Source organism: Microcaecilia unicolor, chromosome 14 (genome assembly GCF_901765095.1).
Source record: "Microcaecilia unicolor chromosome 14, aMicUni1.1, whole genome shotgun sequence".
Taxonomy (NCBI): Eukaryota; Metazoa; Chordata; class Amphibia; order Gymnophiona; family Siphonopidae; genus Microcaecilia; species Microcaecilia unicolor.
The window spans coordinates 4,455,808-4,474,934 of NC_044044.1; the positions used below are offsets into that span (position 1 = coordinate 4,455,808).

General features: G+C 42.2%; 1 protein-coding gene across 1 annotated transcript; it reads left to right on the forward strand.

The window, feature by feature from the left end:
* Nucleotides 1-17,963: 17,963 nt before the first annotated feature.
* Nucleotides 17,964-18,923, forward strand: LOC115458175 (olfactory receptor 3-like). Its single transcript, XM_030188034.1, has one exon. The coding sequence runs from the start codon at nucleotides 17,964-17,966 to the stop codon at nucleotides 18,921-18,923; it is 960 nt and encodes a 319-aa protein (XP_030043894.1).
* Nucleotides 18,924-19,127: the final 204 nt, after the last annotated feature.

Consider the following 19,127-nt stretch of genomic DNA (forward strand, 5'->3'; position numbering starts at 1 on the left):
GCGGTCGACCTGCAGGTCGAAATTACAGGAGAAGTATTGAGCAGATTTTTGAACTCCATACGCAGAACATCTCTTTTCACTCGATTCTGGGAGATGCAATATAAATTGCTTTAGACTGCATGTCTCCCCAACGAGGGCCTTTAAGGCAGGCTTTGGTCTTTCAGCTGCCTGCCCATGGTGTGCGGGGGCCCCGGCCTCGCTGGCCCACATGTTTTGGTTCTGTCGACATGTGTCCAAACTGTGACTCTCATTCTTGGGGAGACGAAGAAATACTGGGGGCGCACTGTTAAGAGACAACCTTTACTTCTTTTCGGAGACTTTAAGCAAACTAAACCCACATTGCCAGGTTTTTGCTCGTTTGTTCAGCGTGCTGTCCTGATGGGAAAACGGGTCATCCTCCTCCATTGGAGAGAACACAGGGGACCATCTATTGGAGCATGGAGGTCACAAATGATAGAACTGCTGAAGTTGGAGAGGCGCGGAGTTCAAGATCTGGATTCCATAGAGGGTCGGGGGTTTCAAAGAACATGGGCAGGCTTTTGGGACACACTGCAACCCCTAGCACGCAGTAGGCTTTTGAATTGATAGTGTCATAGGAACGAAGGACAGACTGTGGAACGTTATCTTGTGTTGCGGGCCCCGGGGGGGGGGGGGGGGGGAAAGGAAAAGGGGGGGAGGGGGGTGCGCTCTATTTGGGAGGGGGAGGGGGGGGAAAAGGGGGGGTGGGGAGAAAATAGCACACCGTTGTTAGTCAGAACACATTTGAACCAGTGGAGATGTTTGTATATGGATTATGTCTGTCAAGTTGGTTATGACTTTATAATAAACAGATTTAAACATAAATTCATATTTCATGTTTGTGGCAACATATGTGAATAAATGGCATGCTGGAGTATCAAAATGTTCATTTACATGATGGCTTGTCCCTTTCTGGTAGCTGTGTGCACAGGTGGAGGTTTGGGCAGAGTGTGATCAGAATTTCCAAGTTACATGTTGATCATAAAACGTGCTATGTGCTAGGGGTAGACATTTATACTAGTACTCAAACAGGTATAAATGCTTGCACCTCCAATGCAGATGTGATTTCTGCTACATAAAAGCTTCATCAACCTTTAACTTCTTGTGAGGAGAACAGTTTTTATTCAGGCCACTTTGACCATACTAAAAAAAAAAATAACCAATGTCACTGTTTTTCCTAGAACATATATCACCCAGTTCTTTTGGTATCTTGTTTCTTGTTTTATTTCTTTTTGACCAGTTGATATATTGCTCTAATTAGCTACTAACCAGTGATTCACAAGTACAGTCTTGCAGAATAATCATATCAGAATAATTTGGACTTTCATACACTAGTTAGAACTTGGTTATTTTCAATTGCATGTTTGTAATATTTTTGGGAGAAATATGTAGAGTTTGTCTTTGCATGAGTCCTAAATGTAGAATGCTAATTACTTTGGAGGAGTGGACTAGAAACCAAAATGAATATATTTCTAACCAATTTGGATTTGAAGAGGTTGTCTGGAGATCACTATCGCTACCACCAGTTGCCATCAGGATAATATTTTCCAAGTTTATTTATTTTTAATTATTTATTTATAACTTTACATATATAATATCCAAGTAACACTAAAATATTGGAATATAAATGAAATCAGAAAACATAAAGGAAAAAAGGAAGTGTTAGAAATAATTATAATATTTTCTGTCCACAAAGCAGGAAATATGATCTAAGATTAAGAAAACATAACAAACAAAAATAAAAACTATAAGAAAACCCATCCAAAAGAACTACTAACCAAAGATTGCTTCTCAGTCCACCGTAAGAAGTGAACATGTGGGTTACATGGTTACATTTATCTCCTCTTTAGGTTTCAGAAAATCATCTAGTTGTTTGGGATCAAAAAAATTGAAGTTGATTACTTTTCCCAAGTTTATTTAGCACTTATGGGTCATTTTGATAAACCCACAGCAAAAAGTGGCCTGTGGTACTCTGTGTATGTCTTTTTGGTGTATGCCAGGCGTTTGGGAAAAAGGGCTTTATTTAAAGGGATGGGAAAAGAGCCTGCTGTAAAACTGAAACCAGTGCGTACTAATTCTGGCCTGAGCCCTTAAACCCACCTGTTGATCTAGCAGTAGGGCTCACATGCCATATGTGGCCGCTCGGAGCTCGCCAACTGCTGATTTACGGCAGAAATGCCATGTGTGGTAGGAAATAAATAAATAAATCATCCAGCTAGGACAGGTGTACGGCACATCTGAAATTACCACCAGGAGCTTTGTGTTACACCCCATGTGAAAATGAGGCTATTGTGAAGATGAAGCTCCTACCTCAGGATCCTAGGTCCCTCTTTCACTCAGGGTGAGTTGGTTCTCAGTATGCAGATTTTATGCAAATTAGTATACTACCCCCTTTCTACTCGGGGTGACCTGGTTCTCAAAAAGCAAACATGGTCAGGTCTCAACAGGATTTTCTCATACAAATCTTTTATTCCCGCTTCCTGGGGCACACTTCTTCCAGCTTAAAACACTTTTACAAGCTTAAACAGTTCTTCCAGCTTAAACATTTCTTCTACTCAGTCAATCTTCCAGCTTAAGCACCTGGACACACAGTCCTTCCTTGTAACATGGACACCCAGGCCTTCCTTGTAACCTGACACACAGTCCTTCCTTGTAACACACAGTTCTTATACCTGACACTCTAGGGCCTTCTTACCCCAGCCAGCTTCCTTGCTTTGCACATAGTTCACCACCAGTCCAAAGGGCTCAGCCAGTACTTCTCATGGGGCTCTTCCTGCTTCAGCTACCAGTCTCTTCTTTAGCTGCTAGCTCTCCTCTCTCCCTCATACTCTGGTGGGGTCTTAAGTGGTTAATGGCTAAACAGGACCCAGCCCATAACCTGCTGCACCTGTTTCCTCCTCCAGGACTCTCCTCGGTCCTAGTGACCTCCTGCTATACATCCCCTTACTGGCTCCCTTTAGTGACTCACCCAGCCCTTCTCCTGGACATTTTAGGGGAACAGCGCCCTCTAGGGCCTAACCAGGGTAGGACAGCCTCTTCCTTCTCACACCCCCTCACCTCTGGGTAAGATGCATGTTAAGCTCTGGGTTCTATTCCGCCTATTGTGTGTAGTCGTGGCTCAAAAACCCAGCACGCAGACGTGGAGGGAGAACAAATACACTAACCTCGTCTTGTGCCCTCAAAGGACACAAGAGGAAAGTAATCTAAATGTAGGGATTTTTCTCAGATTTTGATGGAACACACCAGTCAAATCTTCAGTTAATTAAAAAACATTTAATGATGTGATATTTAACTTTGTACATAAATTTGGTACCTCTGCAATGCTCTAGCATATAACATGGAACAGTGACTGTACAACAATGTTTCTAAATTTTAACTAATATTCAGCGTATATTAGTGAAGATTCTAAATATAACCATACTCATTTGATCTCATATATTCTCATCTTTTCCACAGGATTCAACTCAACCTTTCATCCCCATCAGATAAGTGCTGTTTTAAATAATACACATTTTCCATTTATTTTCTCAGACTTAGAACCACAGCTCTTTGATTTCTCTCTATAAAGAATTTGATTCTTTGTTATTAACTTTCTGTTTTCCAGATATTCAATTTGTCATCTGAAAACTCCTAACTCGGACCAGGAAACCCCGGTAAGTATGTTTTGGTTTCTCTCCTCTCTCTTTCACTCTGCAACCTACTTGTAGCTTTAGTATACACCCCCTAACCCACTTCAGTCTCTTTTAGCTTTGGTGGGTCAAATGTCACTTAGCTGAGGAAGTTTGACTCCAGCCTTGCTTGCGTGGGGGCCCAGTCGTCCAGGTGGGTTGTCCTCCGGATTTTTCTTCTCCCTAAACCTTCCTTAAGCAACTAAAATGGGAGGCAAAATCCTTACTCCCTAGTTACACGAAATGCCTTTTACCTGGTGACATTACTTTTAATTTTATCAACACTGTGGGCTGGTTTTAGCTGAAACAAAATTTAAACAATTTCCTATCTCTTACAAACCTAGGCTATTTTACTGGGACCCTACTCTGAGGAGCGGTCCTGCAGCTCATCCGCTCAGTTCCTGCAGCCACTCTCTCATTCCATCTGTTCACTGAACAGTCTACCATTCAAACTTATGTCACTTGCTATCCTTTGCATTACTTTATAGATCTATATGGCACTGATTTTCTCTCTATCCTCTCCAGGGTCACAACTTTCCCCTCACAAAAGTAAATCCTATCTGGTTCACTCACACTTTCACATTTCTATTACAAAACCCAGGAGGCTATTCCCTTTTTGGGTCAATAAATACTTTAGCTTTCAACAGGCCATGACACACACACTTTAAAACCCACTTTAACGTATTCCCCACTATTTTAAACCCTTCTCATTCCTTAATAAGAATAAAAACCCAATTTCTCTATCACACAGACTCTGCCATCCAGCCTCTCACATCCTCACTCTTCACAGCTGCTGCTCCATCTCCCAACTGCCAGCCAGAGAGCCTCTCTGTAACAGTCAGCAAAGCTCAGCTCTCAGCTAATTGTAAAGACCTGCGCTGCTGGCCACAATGGAACTCTGGGACAACTTGGGTAATTTTATTTATTTTATTAACCCCTAGGTTACATTAGTAGCCTGGTGGTAGTCTCATTTTGGTGCATGCTGCATGTGCGTAGAGCCTAACGCCTTTGTAAAAGGGTCCCTTAGTATCCTGCACATCATATATAATATCTGAGTGGCTAACAAATCTACCCCCCCCCCCCATAGGAAAGATTCTACAAAGAGAGAAAAGAAGAAGAAAGGGGGAAGGGGGAAGCAGTATACGGAGGGAGGGAGGGCGGGAAAGGAACTAGAATAATTGATAGGAAAGAAGGGTTAGTAGGTGTAAAAACTAGGGGTAGTTATAGTGGCAAGAAGGCTCATATCAAGGGCAGCCCCAAGTTCAGCAAATTCAACAGCTATTGGGGAAGGCATCTTCAAAGAGGAATGTTTTAAGGTCACTTTCATTTTTATCAAAGAGGTTTGTGATCTGATTTTCTCTGCTGTCTACCAATAATCAAAGCTACAAATTTGAGAACTTCATAGGCAACAGCAGAGCCCACTCTGTTGAATAATTTACAACAGAAAGTTACAGAAAATGTTAGATGATACGTGTGTTTATAAAAGATTAAAATGCTGTTCTTTAAGATAGTTCTTAATTAAGAGTAACATAGGATTGTAGAATATTAACTAAAATATATGGGATGTGACAATTCAGTATTCTGAAGGAGTTTACTTTGTGAAGTGTGTATTTTCTAGGTAGAAACGATATGTTGTCATATACAATTGTGAAATTTGACCTTTGTTTCATGTGATTGATGAATTTTAATCTTTGCACAGTAATGATGGACAGTTGCCTTGGATTTGTGGTTTAGAAGACTATGGGCAAAAAAAGGGAAATGAATACAGTACTTACGGAACACAGAAACTGGTCTCACTGCTACTTCTAAAGCTAAAGGACCGACTCCTCATAGATTTAGTGATTGCAATTATTCCGCCCAATATCAGGTCTCCTTCCTTAAAGTAGCTCTGAAATTCACCATAGGTAGGTCTCTGGCATCGCCTAACTACTGCAGAAACCATCATCAAGATCCCACTTGGTCCCAGAAATAGAAAGCAGAGAATCATTTTCTCGTTCAAAAGTCTTCTATACCAGATCCAGTTTCACCTCCTTCACAGTTTAATCATAGCTTTCTTTGCCTTCACACAGACACAGTCATCCTTTAGTGTGAGAAGAAGGAATGCAGAGCTTCTCCTTAAAATAATGTGCTCTCCTGCTGTCTCCCTTGACTCCATGGATTTGTTGTTTGATTTGAATGGACACCTATTTCAGGAAATTGCTATTAGTGCCGCTTTCCTTGGTCCCTGCTGCACTCTAATTGTAGGTCAAATGTAAATAATATTACCAGCAGTGATGATGCATTAGTCCAGCTCTCCAGTGGAATGGCTTCTGATAGACTAATATAATTATGAATCTCAACAAATTCAACAGAGGAAAAATTGAACTTTTGATGTTATTGATATAAAATCTAATTAAAATTCTGTGTTCCTACAACTATGAGAGAATGAATTGCATAGTGGCGTTCCTGGCCTGGATGGCACCCAGGCTGGGCGCCGATGCGCCCCCCCTACCCCCCACCCTCGCTAACCCCGCTTAAATGACACCTTCCCCCCCCTCCTGCAAAATGACCCCCCCCCGGGGTGCACGCCGCTGGGGGGGGGGGGGTGCCGCAGCGTGCCTGCTCCGAGTTCGCTAAACTTCGCTTCGCTGCGAGCTCCCTCTGCCCCGGAACAGGAAGTAACATGCTTCCGGGGCACAGAGGGAGCTGCAGCGAACGAGCGACGAAGTTTAGCGAACTCAGAGCAGCACGCGCCGCGGCAACCCTCCGCGGCGGTGCACCCCGGGGGATCGCCCCCACCGCCCCTCCCCCCCCCCACCCCCCCCCCCCCCCCACACCACCCCCCCCCCCCCCCCCCCCCCCCCCCCCCCCCCCCCCCCCCCCCACTCCCCCCCCCCCCCCCCCCCCCCCCCCCCCCCCCCCCCCCCCCCCCCCCCCCCCCCCCCCGGTATGCCACTGGATGAATGTCTCTTTGACCTTGAAAGTAGAGGAAAACAAGTCACAGAAAAGGACGTCATTCTGGATTTTACCACTTGGTTACTTTACAGAGTTAAGAGTAAGAAATAAAGGTATTTCAGTTTAATTTTCTTTTCATTCACATCTTTGTTCCTCTTCTCCTCTCCCTCGTGCACATTTAGTCACATCTCACACTTATATTTTTTTACATACTACTCATTTTGTTGGTAACTTTTCAACACTTAAGAGCGTAGGTAAAGTCACCCTCCAAAAGATATTTAGCTACCTGAATATTCCCACTTTGAAAGCAGACTTCTATCAAACCCTACATTTACTGGATTGAAAATTCAGGAAGAAAATGTAAATTTTTATATGAATAAAACTGTCTCATATTCAAAAGCAAATAGTTTGGGACCAATTAAAAAAAACAGCAAGGATATAAGTTAACCAGATTAAGTTATGTGTATATCTGTCAGTGAGAATTATGAACATTAGTCTATCAATTGATATCTCTGCCTAAAGAGATGCATGCTAGTTTAGAAGGTGAACTTAGGACTTCCTTATCCATGAACAGTTTTATGTACATAAATTTATAAAAAGAATAAAGAATGCTTCCAGCCCTGCTTTTATTAACGCATAAAGGAAACACCCGGGATTGATTTTGAAGCATACTTATTTGGTCTTCAATAGTTCCTATCACATAAGTACATTTTTGAAATTCTTTGTAATTAAACATACAGTTTTGGATGCATATAATTATATAACCGCAGTTACCAATCCAAAAATGGGAGTTGGACTTGGGCATTCTGGGAGCAGCATCACTTAGAAATATATCGATCAATATTCTTCTGGCAGCAGTCAGTGTTTATAAGAACCACTTGCTAAATTGACTGGAAATTCAGTGACAGCCCTATCTAGATACCAGAATTGAATATCAGGGTCTCTGATGGCACCCAAAATCCATCCTGTTATGACTGATATTCAGTGCTATACCTGCATAGATAACTGGACATAGTTAGGACTGCTATTTGTGCAAAATTCCCAGTTAGCTGTGCAGGCACTGGTACTGAACAATATGGTGCCTGCATAACTCTTGGATCCACCCTGACTCCATGCATGGTCCACTCCAGCACTAACCAGAGAGGGCTGTAGCTCTCAGAGTGGTTAAATAGCAGGTCCTGTGCCAGCCAGTGTGATTTATCCTGGCAGAAGCCCCGCCTGCCTGGTTACATCACATTGAATATCAACCACATTAGCTTAATAAGCCAATCAGTGCTGATAATATCCACTTAACAAGCAGTTATTGACATTAATTGGCTTTAATTAGAATTTACATGCACGACTTGCTAAGCGTATTCTATAAAGTGGTGTCTGTAAGTTCCACCATGCGGATCTCAAAAGTGAGTATGAACATGGGAGGAACATGGGTGGCACATGGGCATTCCTAAAATTTACACGTGGAGGGGCATAATCGAACAGCGCCGGCCATATCCATGGCCGGCCATCTCCGGGGCCGGCTCCGCAACTGGCAGGAGCCAACCGTAGTTTCGAAAAAGATGGTCGTCCATCTTTGTTTTCGATAATACGGTTCAGAAAGGCCAAATGTCAGAGATGGCCGGGTTTGCGATGGCCTGCATCAGTTTTTGCCCATAATGGAAACCGAAGCTGGCGATGTCAAATCTGGTCAAATCCAAGGCATTTGGTCGTGGGAGGGGCCAGGATTCGTAGTGCACTGGTCCCCCTCGCATGCCAGGGCACCAACCGGGCACCCTAGGGGGCACTTCTAAAAAGTAAAAAAAAAATTTTTTAATAGCTCCCAGGTGCATAGCTCCCTTATCTTGGGTGCTGAGCCCCCCAACCCCCCCCAAAAAAAACCCACTCCCCACAACTATACATCACTACCATAGCCCTAAGGGGTGAAGGGGGGCACCTAGATGTGGGTACAGTGGGTTTCGGGAGGGTTTTGTAGGGCCTCCATTTTCCACCATAAATGTAACAGGTAGGGGGGATGGGCCTGGGTCCGCCTGCCTGAAGTCCACTACACCCACTAAAACTGCTCCAGGGACCTGCATACTGATGCGATGTACCTGAGTATGACATTTGAGGCTGGCAAAAAAAGTTTTTAAAGTTGTATTTTTGAGGGTGGGAGGAGGTTAGTGACCACTGGGGTAGTCAGGGGAGGTGATCCCCGATTTCCTCCGGTGGTCATCTGGTCAGTTCAGGCACCTATTTGGGACTTGGACTTGAAACAAAAGGTGACTCAGAGTCAGGTCGGTGAGGGACCGGATCCGGAAGGAGGGAGAAGAGCCGGCTCGTGCTTTTTAACAACCGGCTCGCAAGTCGGAAGAAAATTTAACAACCGGCTCTTGCGAGCCGGTGCGGGCCGGCTCCACCACACCAATGCCCCCCCCCTCATTTGCCTCCCACCGCTGTAGGTCCCTTCACACCTATCTTTTAAATGCCTAGTGGTCCAGTAGGGTCTTATGGGCAGGTGTGATGTCCACTCAATGTTACTCATAATGGCAGCTGTAGCAAAATGGTTGCTACGACCTCTAGTGGAATGCTGGCAATACTAACAAGTACTGTGAGGCTGCTGCTAGAGGTCGTGGCAGCCATTTTGGAGAAGCACCATAACTGTCAGGATCAATTGGGTATTGCTCCTACCCATAAGACCCTATTAGACAACAAGGCATATTTAAAAGGTAGGTTTGTGGGGGCCTATGGGGTACAGGATAGGGGTGGGAGGAAGGGAGAGAGATTTGCAGGAGCAGAGGACTCCTTATACAGGTCCTGGATGATATTCAGCCAGAAACCTGCATTAGACCCAGTGACTTCCTTATCCTGATGTAGCCCTGGATATTCAGTGCCAGGACATGGCCCAGCATTAAAACAAATCTGGGGATAATTCTGCCCGCACTGTTCAGTGTTTAAAAAACTGGTGAGCACCACGAGCTGAATATCATCTGGTATGTGTATAAAATAGCACCTATGTAGATGCTTACTTGGTCTCTTAAACTAGGCACCTGCATTTAAAATTACTCTCCAAAAGTGTATCCTTTAGGTCAGGCAGATAGAAAACAGAGGCCTTATGATGTCTTCACTGGTCACTACCACATAATAAAGGATGTGACCTAGTTTTCCTGTATCATGACTCTTGTAATGTATTACTTCAGCATTTATTTGAAGATTTGTTATTATTTATTTCTTAGCCTCAGTATTTCCATTTATTTCACCTTATTCTGTCTCTGTTTCAGCATCCCTGTGGAAGATGGATACAGGGAAACACAAATTCTCAGCAGTGTGACAAAATTCCTGCTTCTGGGATTCTCAGAATTCCCAGAGCTGCAGCTCCCTATCTTCACTCTCTTCTACCTGATGGCTAAACTGGAGAATCTCCTTATCTGCTCTCCTCAAGTCACTTCACTGGCTCCCTATCCATTTCCGCATACAGTTCAAACTCCTCATATTGACTTATAAATGCATTCACTCTGCAGCTCCTCAGTACCTCTCCACTCTCATCTCTTCCTACACTCCTCCCCGGGAACTTCATTCACTGGGTAAATCTCTCTTATCTGCACCCTTATCCTCCACCGCTAACTCCAGACTCCATTCCTTTTTTCTTGCTGCACTATATGCCTGGAATAGACTTCCTGAGCCGGTACATCAAGCTCCATCTCTGGCCATCTTCAAATCTAAGCTAAAAGCCCACCTTTTTGATGCTGCTTTTAACTCCTAATCCTTATTCACTTGTTCAGTACCCTTATTTTATCATCCTCACCTTAATATTCCCTTATCTCTTATTTGTCCTGTTTGGCTGTTCTAATTAGATTGTACGCTCTGTCGAGCAGGGACTGTCTCTTCATGTTCAAGTGTACAGTGCTGCATACATCTAGTAGCGCTATAGAAGTGATAAGTAGTAGTAGTAGTTTTTGTTATGTGCCGATCAACACGTGCATATCCCCATGTATTTCTTCTTTGCCAACCTATATTTCCATGATATTGCTCTGTCGGTCACGATACCGAAATTACTGGCAATCATCCAGGCACAAAATAATGCCATATCATTCAATGAGTGTGTTCTGAAGATGTATCGCTTTATAGCCCTTGTTGTGGTAGAATTTCTGCGTCTCAACGGCATGACGTATGACCATTATATTGCGATAGACAGTAATCTGTGTTATACCCTCATCATTATTATCGCCTCACATTATTGTTATATCCCTGTTTTCCCTTATTTATAGTTTATAAAATAAAGAGTTTAATATCGCCCTGACAAAGCTATCTGCAGGAAGTCAGCTTAATCATTCTAAACTCTTCTGGGAATATAGAGGTCAAGCATGAGAACATAACTAATGATTGCTACATACAGATGAGAATCTTCTTACCGATATTGATTTAGATATATTAATTCATCCATACAGACAACATTCAAAGTATACAAGAAATATAGAGTGGGGCAGGGCAAATCAAGGCCAATAATTCAATTACTGACCTATCCTGGTAGCAGTAATTTAACAGCAAGGAAAGGAGCTTAAATGTTTAGTAAAATACATATGTGCCATTCATTTCTAGAAAAAGTATGTTGAATTTTGTGCTAGTTATAATCTCCTACTATTTGAAGCTCCAAGTTCTGATAGAACAGATGCACTTACTGCCTCATGAGAATAAGGTTTATGTGCCTCTGTGCTATCAATAATGCCCTTACCATGGCCCGATTAACCCCACAAAAATTCAGATGCAAGTTATTCTCCCCCCCCCCCCCCCCCCACCTCAGATGCACTTCAGGAGATGGCAAATGTATCTGTACTATCTATAATGATTACTTATGATGCAACTGCATGATGTATAACACATATGGCCCCAATAGTTGTCAAACAGATTTTGCGGTTGTTATTCCTTCATTTGTGCAACCGACACTCAGTAACTACATAACTTTACCATACTTTTTATTACATAGAATTTAGGTTAATGATTACAAGTTGACAATCTGTTTGGATGAGGTAAATTCACATGTATGTTACATTATAATTTTTGTGTCCTTAGTACGTAGTCATTGCTCATGTCAGATATTGATGTTGATTCTGCTTTAGCAGGCAGAAATAAGGTCCCAAAATATCCTTGGCTGAATGCAGCAGTTTATTATACAAAGTACCATATTGCTTAGGGATGTGTTACAGAGATAACGAATGACAAAATCCTGAGGTCTGCTCTCTTCCCAGAGGTTATTTCAGGTCCCAAAACTATATAGGAATGATATAATTGCTAAAAGATTCAGAGGGCAATTAATACGGCCTGCGTGTCCAGGGATCAGATCTCAAATGGTGCCATAAACCAATATAACCCCTCTACACTCATCAGGCTCTTCCTACCAGAGATGCAGGATCCATTGACCAACAAAGTATGTGATGACACCTTTTTTTCACTATAGATAATCTTTAAGTCTGTTTTATATTTAAATTAATTCAGGGATTTGCTCCAGTATATATTTATTTATTGCATTTGTATCCCACATTATCCCACCTCTTTGCAGGCTCAATGTGACTTACAATTCGTCATGGATACTGGAAATAGAAGAGAATATACATTTGGTTTAACAGAGGGTTTTGGGTTACATGTTGGTGAAATACATGATTGTGTTAAAGCAAAAGACATTATGAGACATTTCTGGATATATTAAAGATTGTACAGTTGCACGTGTTAATCTTTGTGATTTATCTTGTCGAAGAGATAAGTTTTCAATAGTTTACGGAAATTGGTCAATTCATGGACCGTTTTCAGGTTACGTGGCAACGCGTTCCATAGCTGCGTGCTCATATAGGAAAAGGTAGATGCGTGCATTAGTTTGTATTTCAGACCTTTACACTTGGGAGGATGAAGATTGAGGAATATGCAAGAAGATTTTATTGCGTTCTTGGGTGGTAGTTCTATTAGGTCTGACATGTAGGCTGAGGCGTCACCATGGATGATTTTATGGACTAGGGTACAAAGTTTGAACGTGATGCGTTCTTTAAGTGGGAGCCAGTGTAGTTTTTCTCGTAGGGGTTTTGCGCTTTCGTATTTTGATTTGCCGAATATTAGTCTGGCTGCCGTATTCTGGGCTGTCTGGAGTTTTTTAAGTATTTGGTCTTTACAACCAGCGTAGAGTGAGTTACAATAGTCTAGATGACTGAGTACTAATGATAGTACCAGATTGCGGAAGACAGTCCTTGGAAAAAATGGTTTAATTCTTTTTAGTTTCCATATTGAATGAAACATCTTTTTAGTTATGTTTTTCACATGGTTCTCAAGTGTTAGGTGACGATCAATGGTGACTCCAAGAATTTTTAGGGTGATTTCATTGATTAGAGTTTTAATTTGATGCCATGATACAAAGAATTCTTTAAGGCTATCTCTTCCATTTTTTAAGGGTTTTCATTTTAAAATAATTTTTTTCTGGTCTATTTTTCTATCAAGCTGCTAAGGCCTGGAACAATTTACTAACATCTGTGATTGGTCTTTCTTGTTGTCCCCTCTTTTGTAAAGCAATCAAAATTATTCTGTTCAAGAAGTATGTGATGTTACGTTAGGTATTTATTTATTGTATAAGTTTTGTTTTAAGTTTATATTTTCCTAGTAATTTTGTTACTGGCCAGTCTTATTTAAATCCACTCTGAACCATATTTTGGTGTGAGTGGAATATAAGAGCAAGGTAAAGTACATAGACTAGATACCATACTAATGTTCTCCAAGATGAGATATTCTTGGAAATAGTATGCAAATGCTCTTATTGTGAATATTTTGTTTCTTTTATTATTTGTGGGTAGAATTGTTAATTCTGAAATTGAATTTTCCACTCTAACTAGATTCAGATTCTTCTTCTATTCCAGATATGAATTTTCCAATTACGAGTCTGCATAGTACAATATTTATAAAATTGTCTGCTGTTTTAAAAATGCATTTGGGGTAAAAAAAAAATCACAAGTTGACTTAACTACTCCAATAGACATTAGTATAGCAAAAGGGTTAGAGTGGCAGGATCAGAAATACGATCGGAGATGTCTCATGTCGGATAAAGGAAAGCCTCAATAGATTATCAGTCCATATTAGCAGCTTGGATAAACAGAATGGAAGAGAAGGGAAGGGACATACTTTGAAATCTCTTACAAAAATAAGTTTGTAAAAGAAATGAGCCTTTCAAGATTTCTAAATTAGGATTGTTTACTGTTTATTATATTTGCATATACCTATTGCTGATAGATCAAATGCTGTGTATTAGTAAATTGTTCGTGCAGGGAGACAATACACATCTTCTTGGTATGTAGGTATAGAAAGCATGCTCTGGAATAACTTTATCAAAAAGGATGGAATCAAAGCCAACATAAATGACCTTCACACTTTAAACAGGGCAGAGAGGGGTATAGCCTGCATGGAGTGGCAGATACGTTTGTCACCTTGAAGGACAGACTGGATCACATAGGTCTTTATCTTCCAACATTTACTGTTACTTTATAGACATTTTTCTATTTTGAATATGAGCCTTATACTAACATGGACACCCAGTCTGCATTTGGACATTTTTCTCACAAAAACATCCAAATCGGTATTTTCAAAACCTATTTTTAGATGTTTTTCTATGAAGTCCGTCAGAAGTATGTCCAAATCTTAAGGGGGAGTGCCAGGGGTGTGTTCAGGGTGGAACTTGGGCATCCCAAGCCTTAGAGGTTTTTCATCCATAATGGAACAAAACAAAACCATCCAGGACTAAAACTTAGACGTTTTCAGCTAAACCTGTTTTTATTACAAATAAGGCATAAAAAGCTGCCTAAAAATGACCAGATGACCACTGGAGGGAATCAGGAATGACCTCCCCTTTATTCCCCCAGTGGTCACTAACCACCTCCCACCCTCCAAAAATGTGATGAAAAACATTACTTGCCAGCCTCTGTGTCACCCTCAGATGTTATACTCAGGTCCATCAGAATAGCATGTAGGTCCCTGGAGTAGTCTAGTAGTGGGTGCAGTGCACTTCAGACAGGTGGACCCAGCCTCCTACCTTTCCCTACCTATTACAATTGTAGAGGAAACTGCAAGCCCCCAAAACTCACCAGAAACCCACTGCACCCACATATAGGTGCCCCCTTCACCCATAAGGGCTATGGTAGTGGTGTACAGTTGGGGGTAGTGGGTTTTAGGGGGCTCAGCAGACAAAATAAGGGAGAAATAGTCAGATGGGTACCTGGGAGCATATTATGAAGTCCACTGCAGTGTCCCCTAGGGTGCCCTATTGCTGTTCTGGGATGTCAGGGGGACCAGTCTACTAAAAATGCTGGCTCCTCCTACATCCCAATGGCTTGATTTTGCACGTTTTGCACTTGGACGTTTTTTTCCCCAAAATGGACCAAAAAAATGTCCAAAATACAAAACGACCATAGTATTTAAAAAAAAAAAAAAAAGATAGTCGTTTTTCTTTTTCAAAAATGACCTTCTTTCATGTTCACCAGAAGAAAAAAGCAACACTGGGCCTTCAGAACTAGGACAACAGGAGTACTTTATTAATCAATGACCCAACACGGGCCGTGTTTCGGCACCAACAAAGGCAAAAAAATGCCACAGAGGAAAAAACTTTCTATTGGAGCCAGCGCTTTTCAGCACTTTCCGGTGCAACAACATATAATCGATTACGACACAGGAGAAAGTTTTTCTGTTGGAACCAGCGCTAATAGCATTTTTTTCGCCATAGCGAATACTGTAGACAACCTCTCAGTGCCTTAAGGCATTCGTGTTTTGTCATCTGCACATCATTGCATCAGTACATCGACCTCTGAAGCAGGCGCCTTTGTTGGCGCCGAAAAATGGCCCGTGTCGGGTCATTGATCAATAAAGTACTCCTGTTGTCCTAGTTCTGAAGGCCCAGTGTTGCTTTTTTCTTCTGATTTGTCTGACTGTATACTGTAGTGCCCTCTCTGTCTGTGTTATATTATTCTTCTTTCATGTTCAGCATTTGGACGTTTTGTGTAAAACATCCAAATTCTGATGTAGACGTAATATCGAAAATACCCCTCCACGTAACTATGTTTGGATGGAGCTGTGTCTGTCCTGTTGCATGTATATGTTGCTCCTGCTATTGTCTAGGATGGATTCTCCACCAGATGTCATTTGCCTGCTGCCATAGAAAGTGTGATAATAGAAAATAAACATGGAATTGAACATGTAGGAAAAGAGGGGATGGATGAGAGAGGTATAATATGAGCAGCTGAAGGAGTGGCCTAGTGGTTAAAACACTGGTCTTGAATTCCAGAGGTAGTCAGTTCAAATCCCATTGCTGCTCCTTGTGATCTCAGGCAAGTCACTTAACCCTCCATTTTCTCAGACACAAACTTAGATTGTGAGCCCTCCTGGGACAGAGAAATATCCAGAGTACCTGAATGCAACTCACCTTGAGCTACTACTGAAAAAGGTGCGAGCAAAATCCAAATAGATTATTTTAGATTCTGTTGCTACTAGCTGAGATTTTACATGGAATGTTGCTACTATTTGAGATTCTACATGGAATGTTGCTGTAGTGGAGGAGTGGCCTAGTGGTTAGAGCACTGGTCTTGCAACCCAGAGGTGGCCGGTTCAAATCCCACTGTTGCTGCTTGTGATTTTGGGCAAGTCACGTAATCCTCCATTTTCTCAGATACAAACTTAGATTGTGAGTCCTCCTGGGACAGAGAAATATCCAGTGTACCTGAATGCAACTCACCTTGAGTTACTACTGAAAAAGGTGTGAGCAAAAAAATCGAAATAAATTTTAACTGTCCCTTGTCTTGAATCCTTACCCTAGACTGTTTGCTATAAATTCAAAATCATGTTAGCTTTGAAGTTCACTGGCTTATGTAAACTTCTTCTTCAGCAATAACGTAACAGTCCTACGAAAATTACAGATGCCTATGTTTACTAAGGGGTGCTATGGGCACGTTAGCGGTTTTAATGCACGTAAGCTGTTTACGAGTGTTAAACGCTAACACGCCCATAGAAATGTATAGGCGCATTAGCGTTTAATGTGCCTTCATTTTACAGGTGTGTTAGAAACGCTAACACATCTTAGTAAACATACTCCTATATCTACTATAATAATTTGCACCTCCAACGTTCTGAAGCTGACTGCCAGGAAGTTGAAGCCTGGTTCGTAATGTCTGAAGCCTTCCGTTGATGTCACCATGTTGCCTGGGAAACCGCGACGTGTCTCAAGCGCAGGTGCTACGAGTTAGCAGTACTCAGAGTACATGCTGGGTCAACAGGCAGGCAGCAGGTACAAAGAGTAGTCAGAGAGCCAGGCAGAGTTCAGCAACAAGGAATCAAGCAGATAGAAAGTAAGTAACAGGGAAAAACAAACACCTACCGAGGTAGAAGCAGAGTGCAGGAGGAGAGATCCGTAGATACAGTGCTGGCGTCTGACGTCAGCAGGGGTCTAGCAAGAAAGGAAGAACAGCCATAGGGCGCGAAGAAGGAGAGGAAATCATCTGGGCCAATAGAAAAGGATCAGAGGGAGGCTATGAAGGAAAAGAGACACCAGATTGGCTAGCAGAGGGGAGAGGGGAGGAGCCGCGATGACAGGAGTGGCGAATCCGGACGAGTCAGGGCCGAGCCAGTGTGAGACGAGCTGTGATGCGGAGTGCCCAAAAAAATAGCAAAACAGCCCAGCCTGCGTGTGCCGGAGGTGCGCACTACGTGGCTAAGGCAGCCCAGGCTCCGTGTTCCCCAATGACGCCGCCTGGACAGGGGTAGGATGGAGGAAGGGAAGGAGGTAGGGAGGGAGGTAGGGAGGAGGCCCTGGAACCTTGCTAGCACCCGTTTCCTTTCTGTTGGAAACAGACCTCTTTTACTAGTGTCTTTATAAAACAGGGCCTAAATAAACACTAATAAGTGTCTTAAACTAGATTGCAGCTTATAAAAGTATATAAAGTAGCATAATGGTTAGTGCTATGAGTTAATAACCTGGGGATGTAGGTTTGATTCCCACTACAGCTCCTTGTGATCTTTGGCAAGTCACTTAACCCCAGTGATGTGCTGGAGCTGTCTCACATTTGGCCAATTTTGCGAGCCAGTTGTTACTATAATCACCTGGGGCAGGAGCGATCCTCATACACACCTGCCCATGCAGTTTCTACTCTTGTCCATAGTGCGTATTATTGAAAATGTCTGTCGTGAGTTCCCACAGCAATCTCATGAGACTGCTGCGAGTTCCCATGGCAATCTCGCAAGACTGCCGCTGAAACTTTAGCATTTATGTGAAGGTTTGTTACTGTTTAGTAGTCTCAATGTTTCCTAGTTTCTATTCATTTTCCCCTTATTCTCTGTCTTCTTTGTTACAGCACTCTTATGGAGCATGAGTACAAGGAAAGAGGAAATCACTCTGGTGTGACAGAATTCCTGATTTTGGGGTTTCCAGAATTCCCAGAGCTGCAGCTCTCTCTCTTCACTCTCTTCTCACTCCTCTACATGATGGCCTTGCTAGGAAACCTCCTTATTATCTGCATAGTGTGTGTTGATCGACACCTCCACAACCCAATGTATTTCTTCTTGGCCAACTTGTCTTTCCTAGATATCACTTCTGTGACGGTCACTATGCCAAAATTACTGACAATCCTCCTGGCACAAAATAATACCATATCTTTCAATGCTTGTATTTTACAGATGTGTTGCTTTAACTCTCTTATTGAGGTAGAATTTCTGCTTCTCACTGCCATGGCCTATGATCGTTATGTTGCAATATGCAATCCTCTACGCTACCCCATCATCATGAATAAGAGGGCTTGTGCTCTTCTGGCAGCTGCCTCATGGATAATGGCTCTTCCAGAGACATTGCCACATGCTACTGTCGTATCCCAGTTTTCATTTTGTAACTCTAGTGTAATAAATCACTTCTTCTGTGATTTAACAGCACTGCTGAAACTTTCCTGCACAGATACCACAGTTATTGACACTATGACTTTTGCGATATCCGTGTTTTCGGTCTTTATCCCGTTTTTATTAACTCTGACATCCTATGTGTTTATCATCTCCACCATACTGAAAATCCGTACTAAGGAAGGGAAAAGCAAGGCCTTCTCCACCTGTTCCTCCCACCTGACAGTCATCAGTCTGTTATATGGGACACTGATAGGAGTTTATGTGCAACCCAATTCAGGTGACTCTGCAAAATCAAATAAACTGCCTACTGCAATATATGTAGTCACTCTCCCACTGCTGAACCCACTTATTTATAGCTTGAGAAGTAAAGAGTTAAATGTGGCCCTGAAAAAAGCCATCAGCAGAAAGTCCGTTTTTGTCAATCTCTGAACACGTTTGGAAGTGCAGAGGTCAGACATGAAAATATAACTGTAGATTACTGTAGCAGATGATGATCTTCTGAATTTCATTGATTTGGATATATCTGATTTAGTAATGCAGGCAACATCCAAAGCATATAAGAAATTAAGTGGAGTGGGGTATGCCAGGGCCAAGAATTCAGTGATACCAGCAAGGAAAGCTTTTTTTTATTTA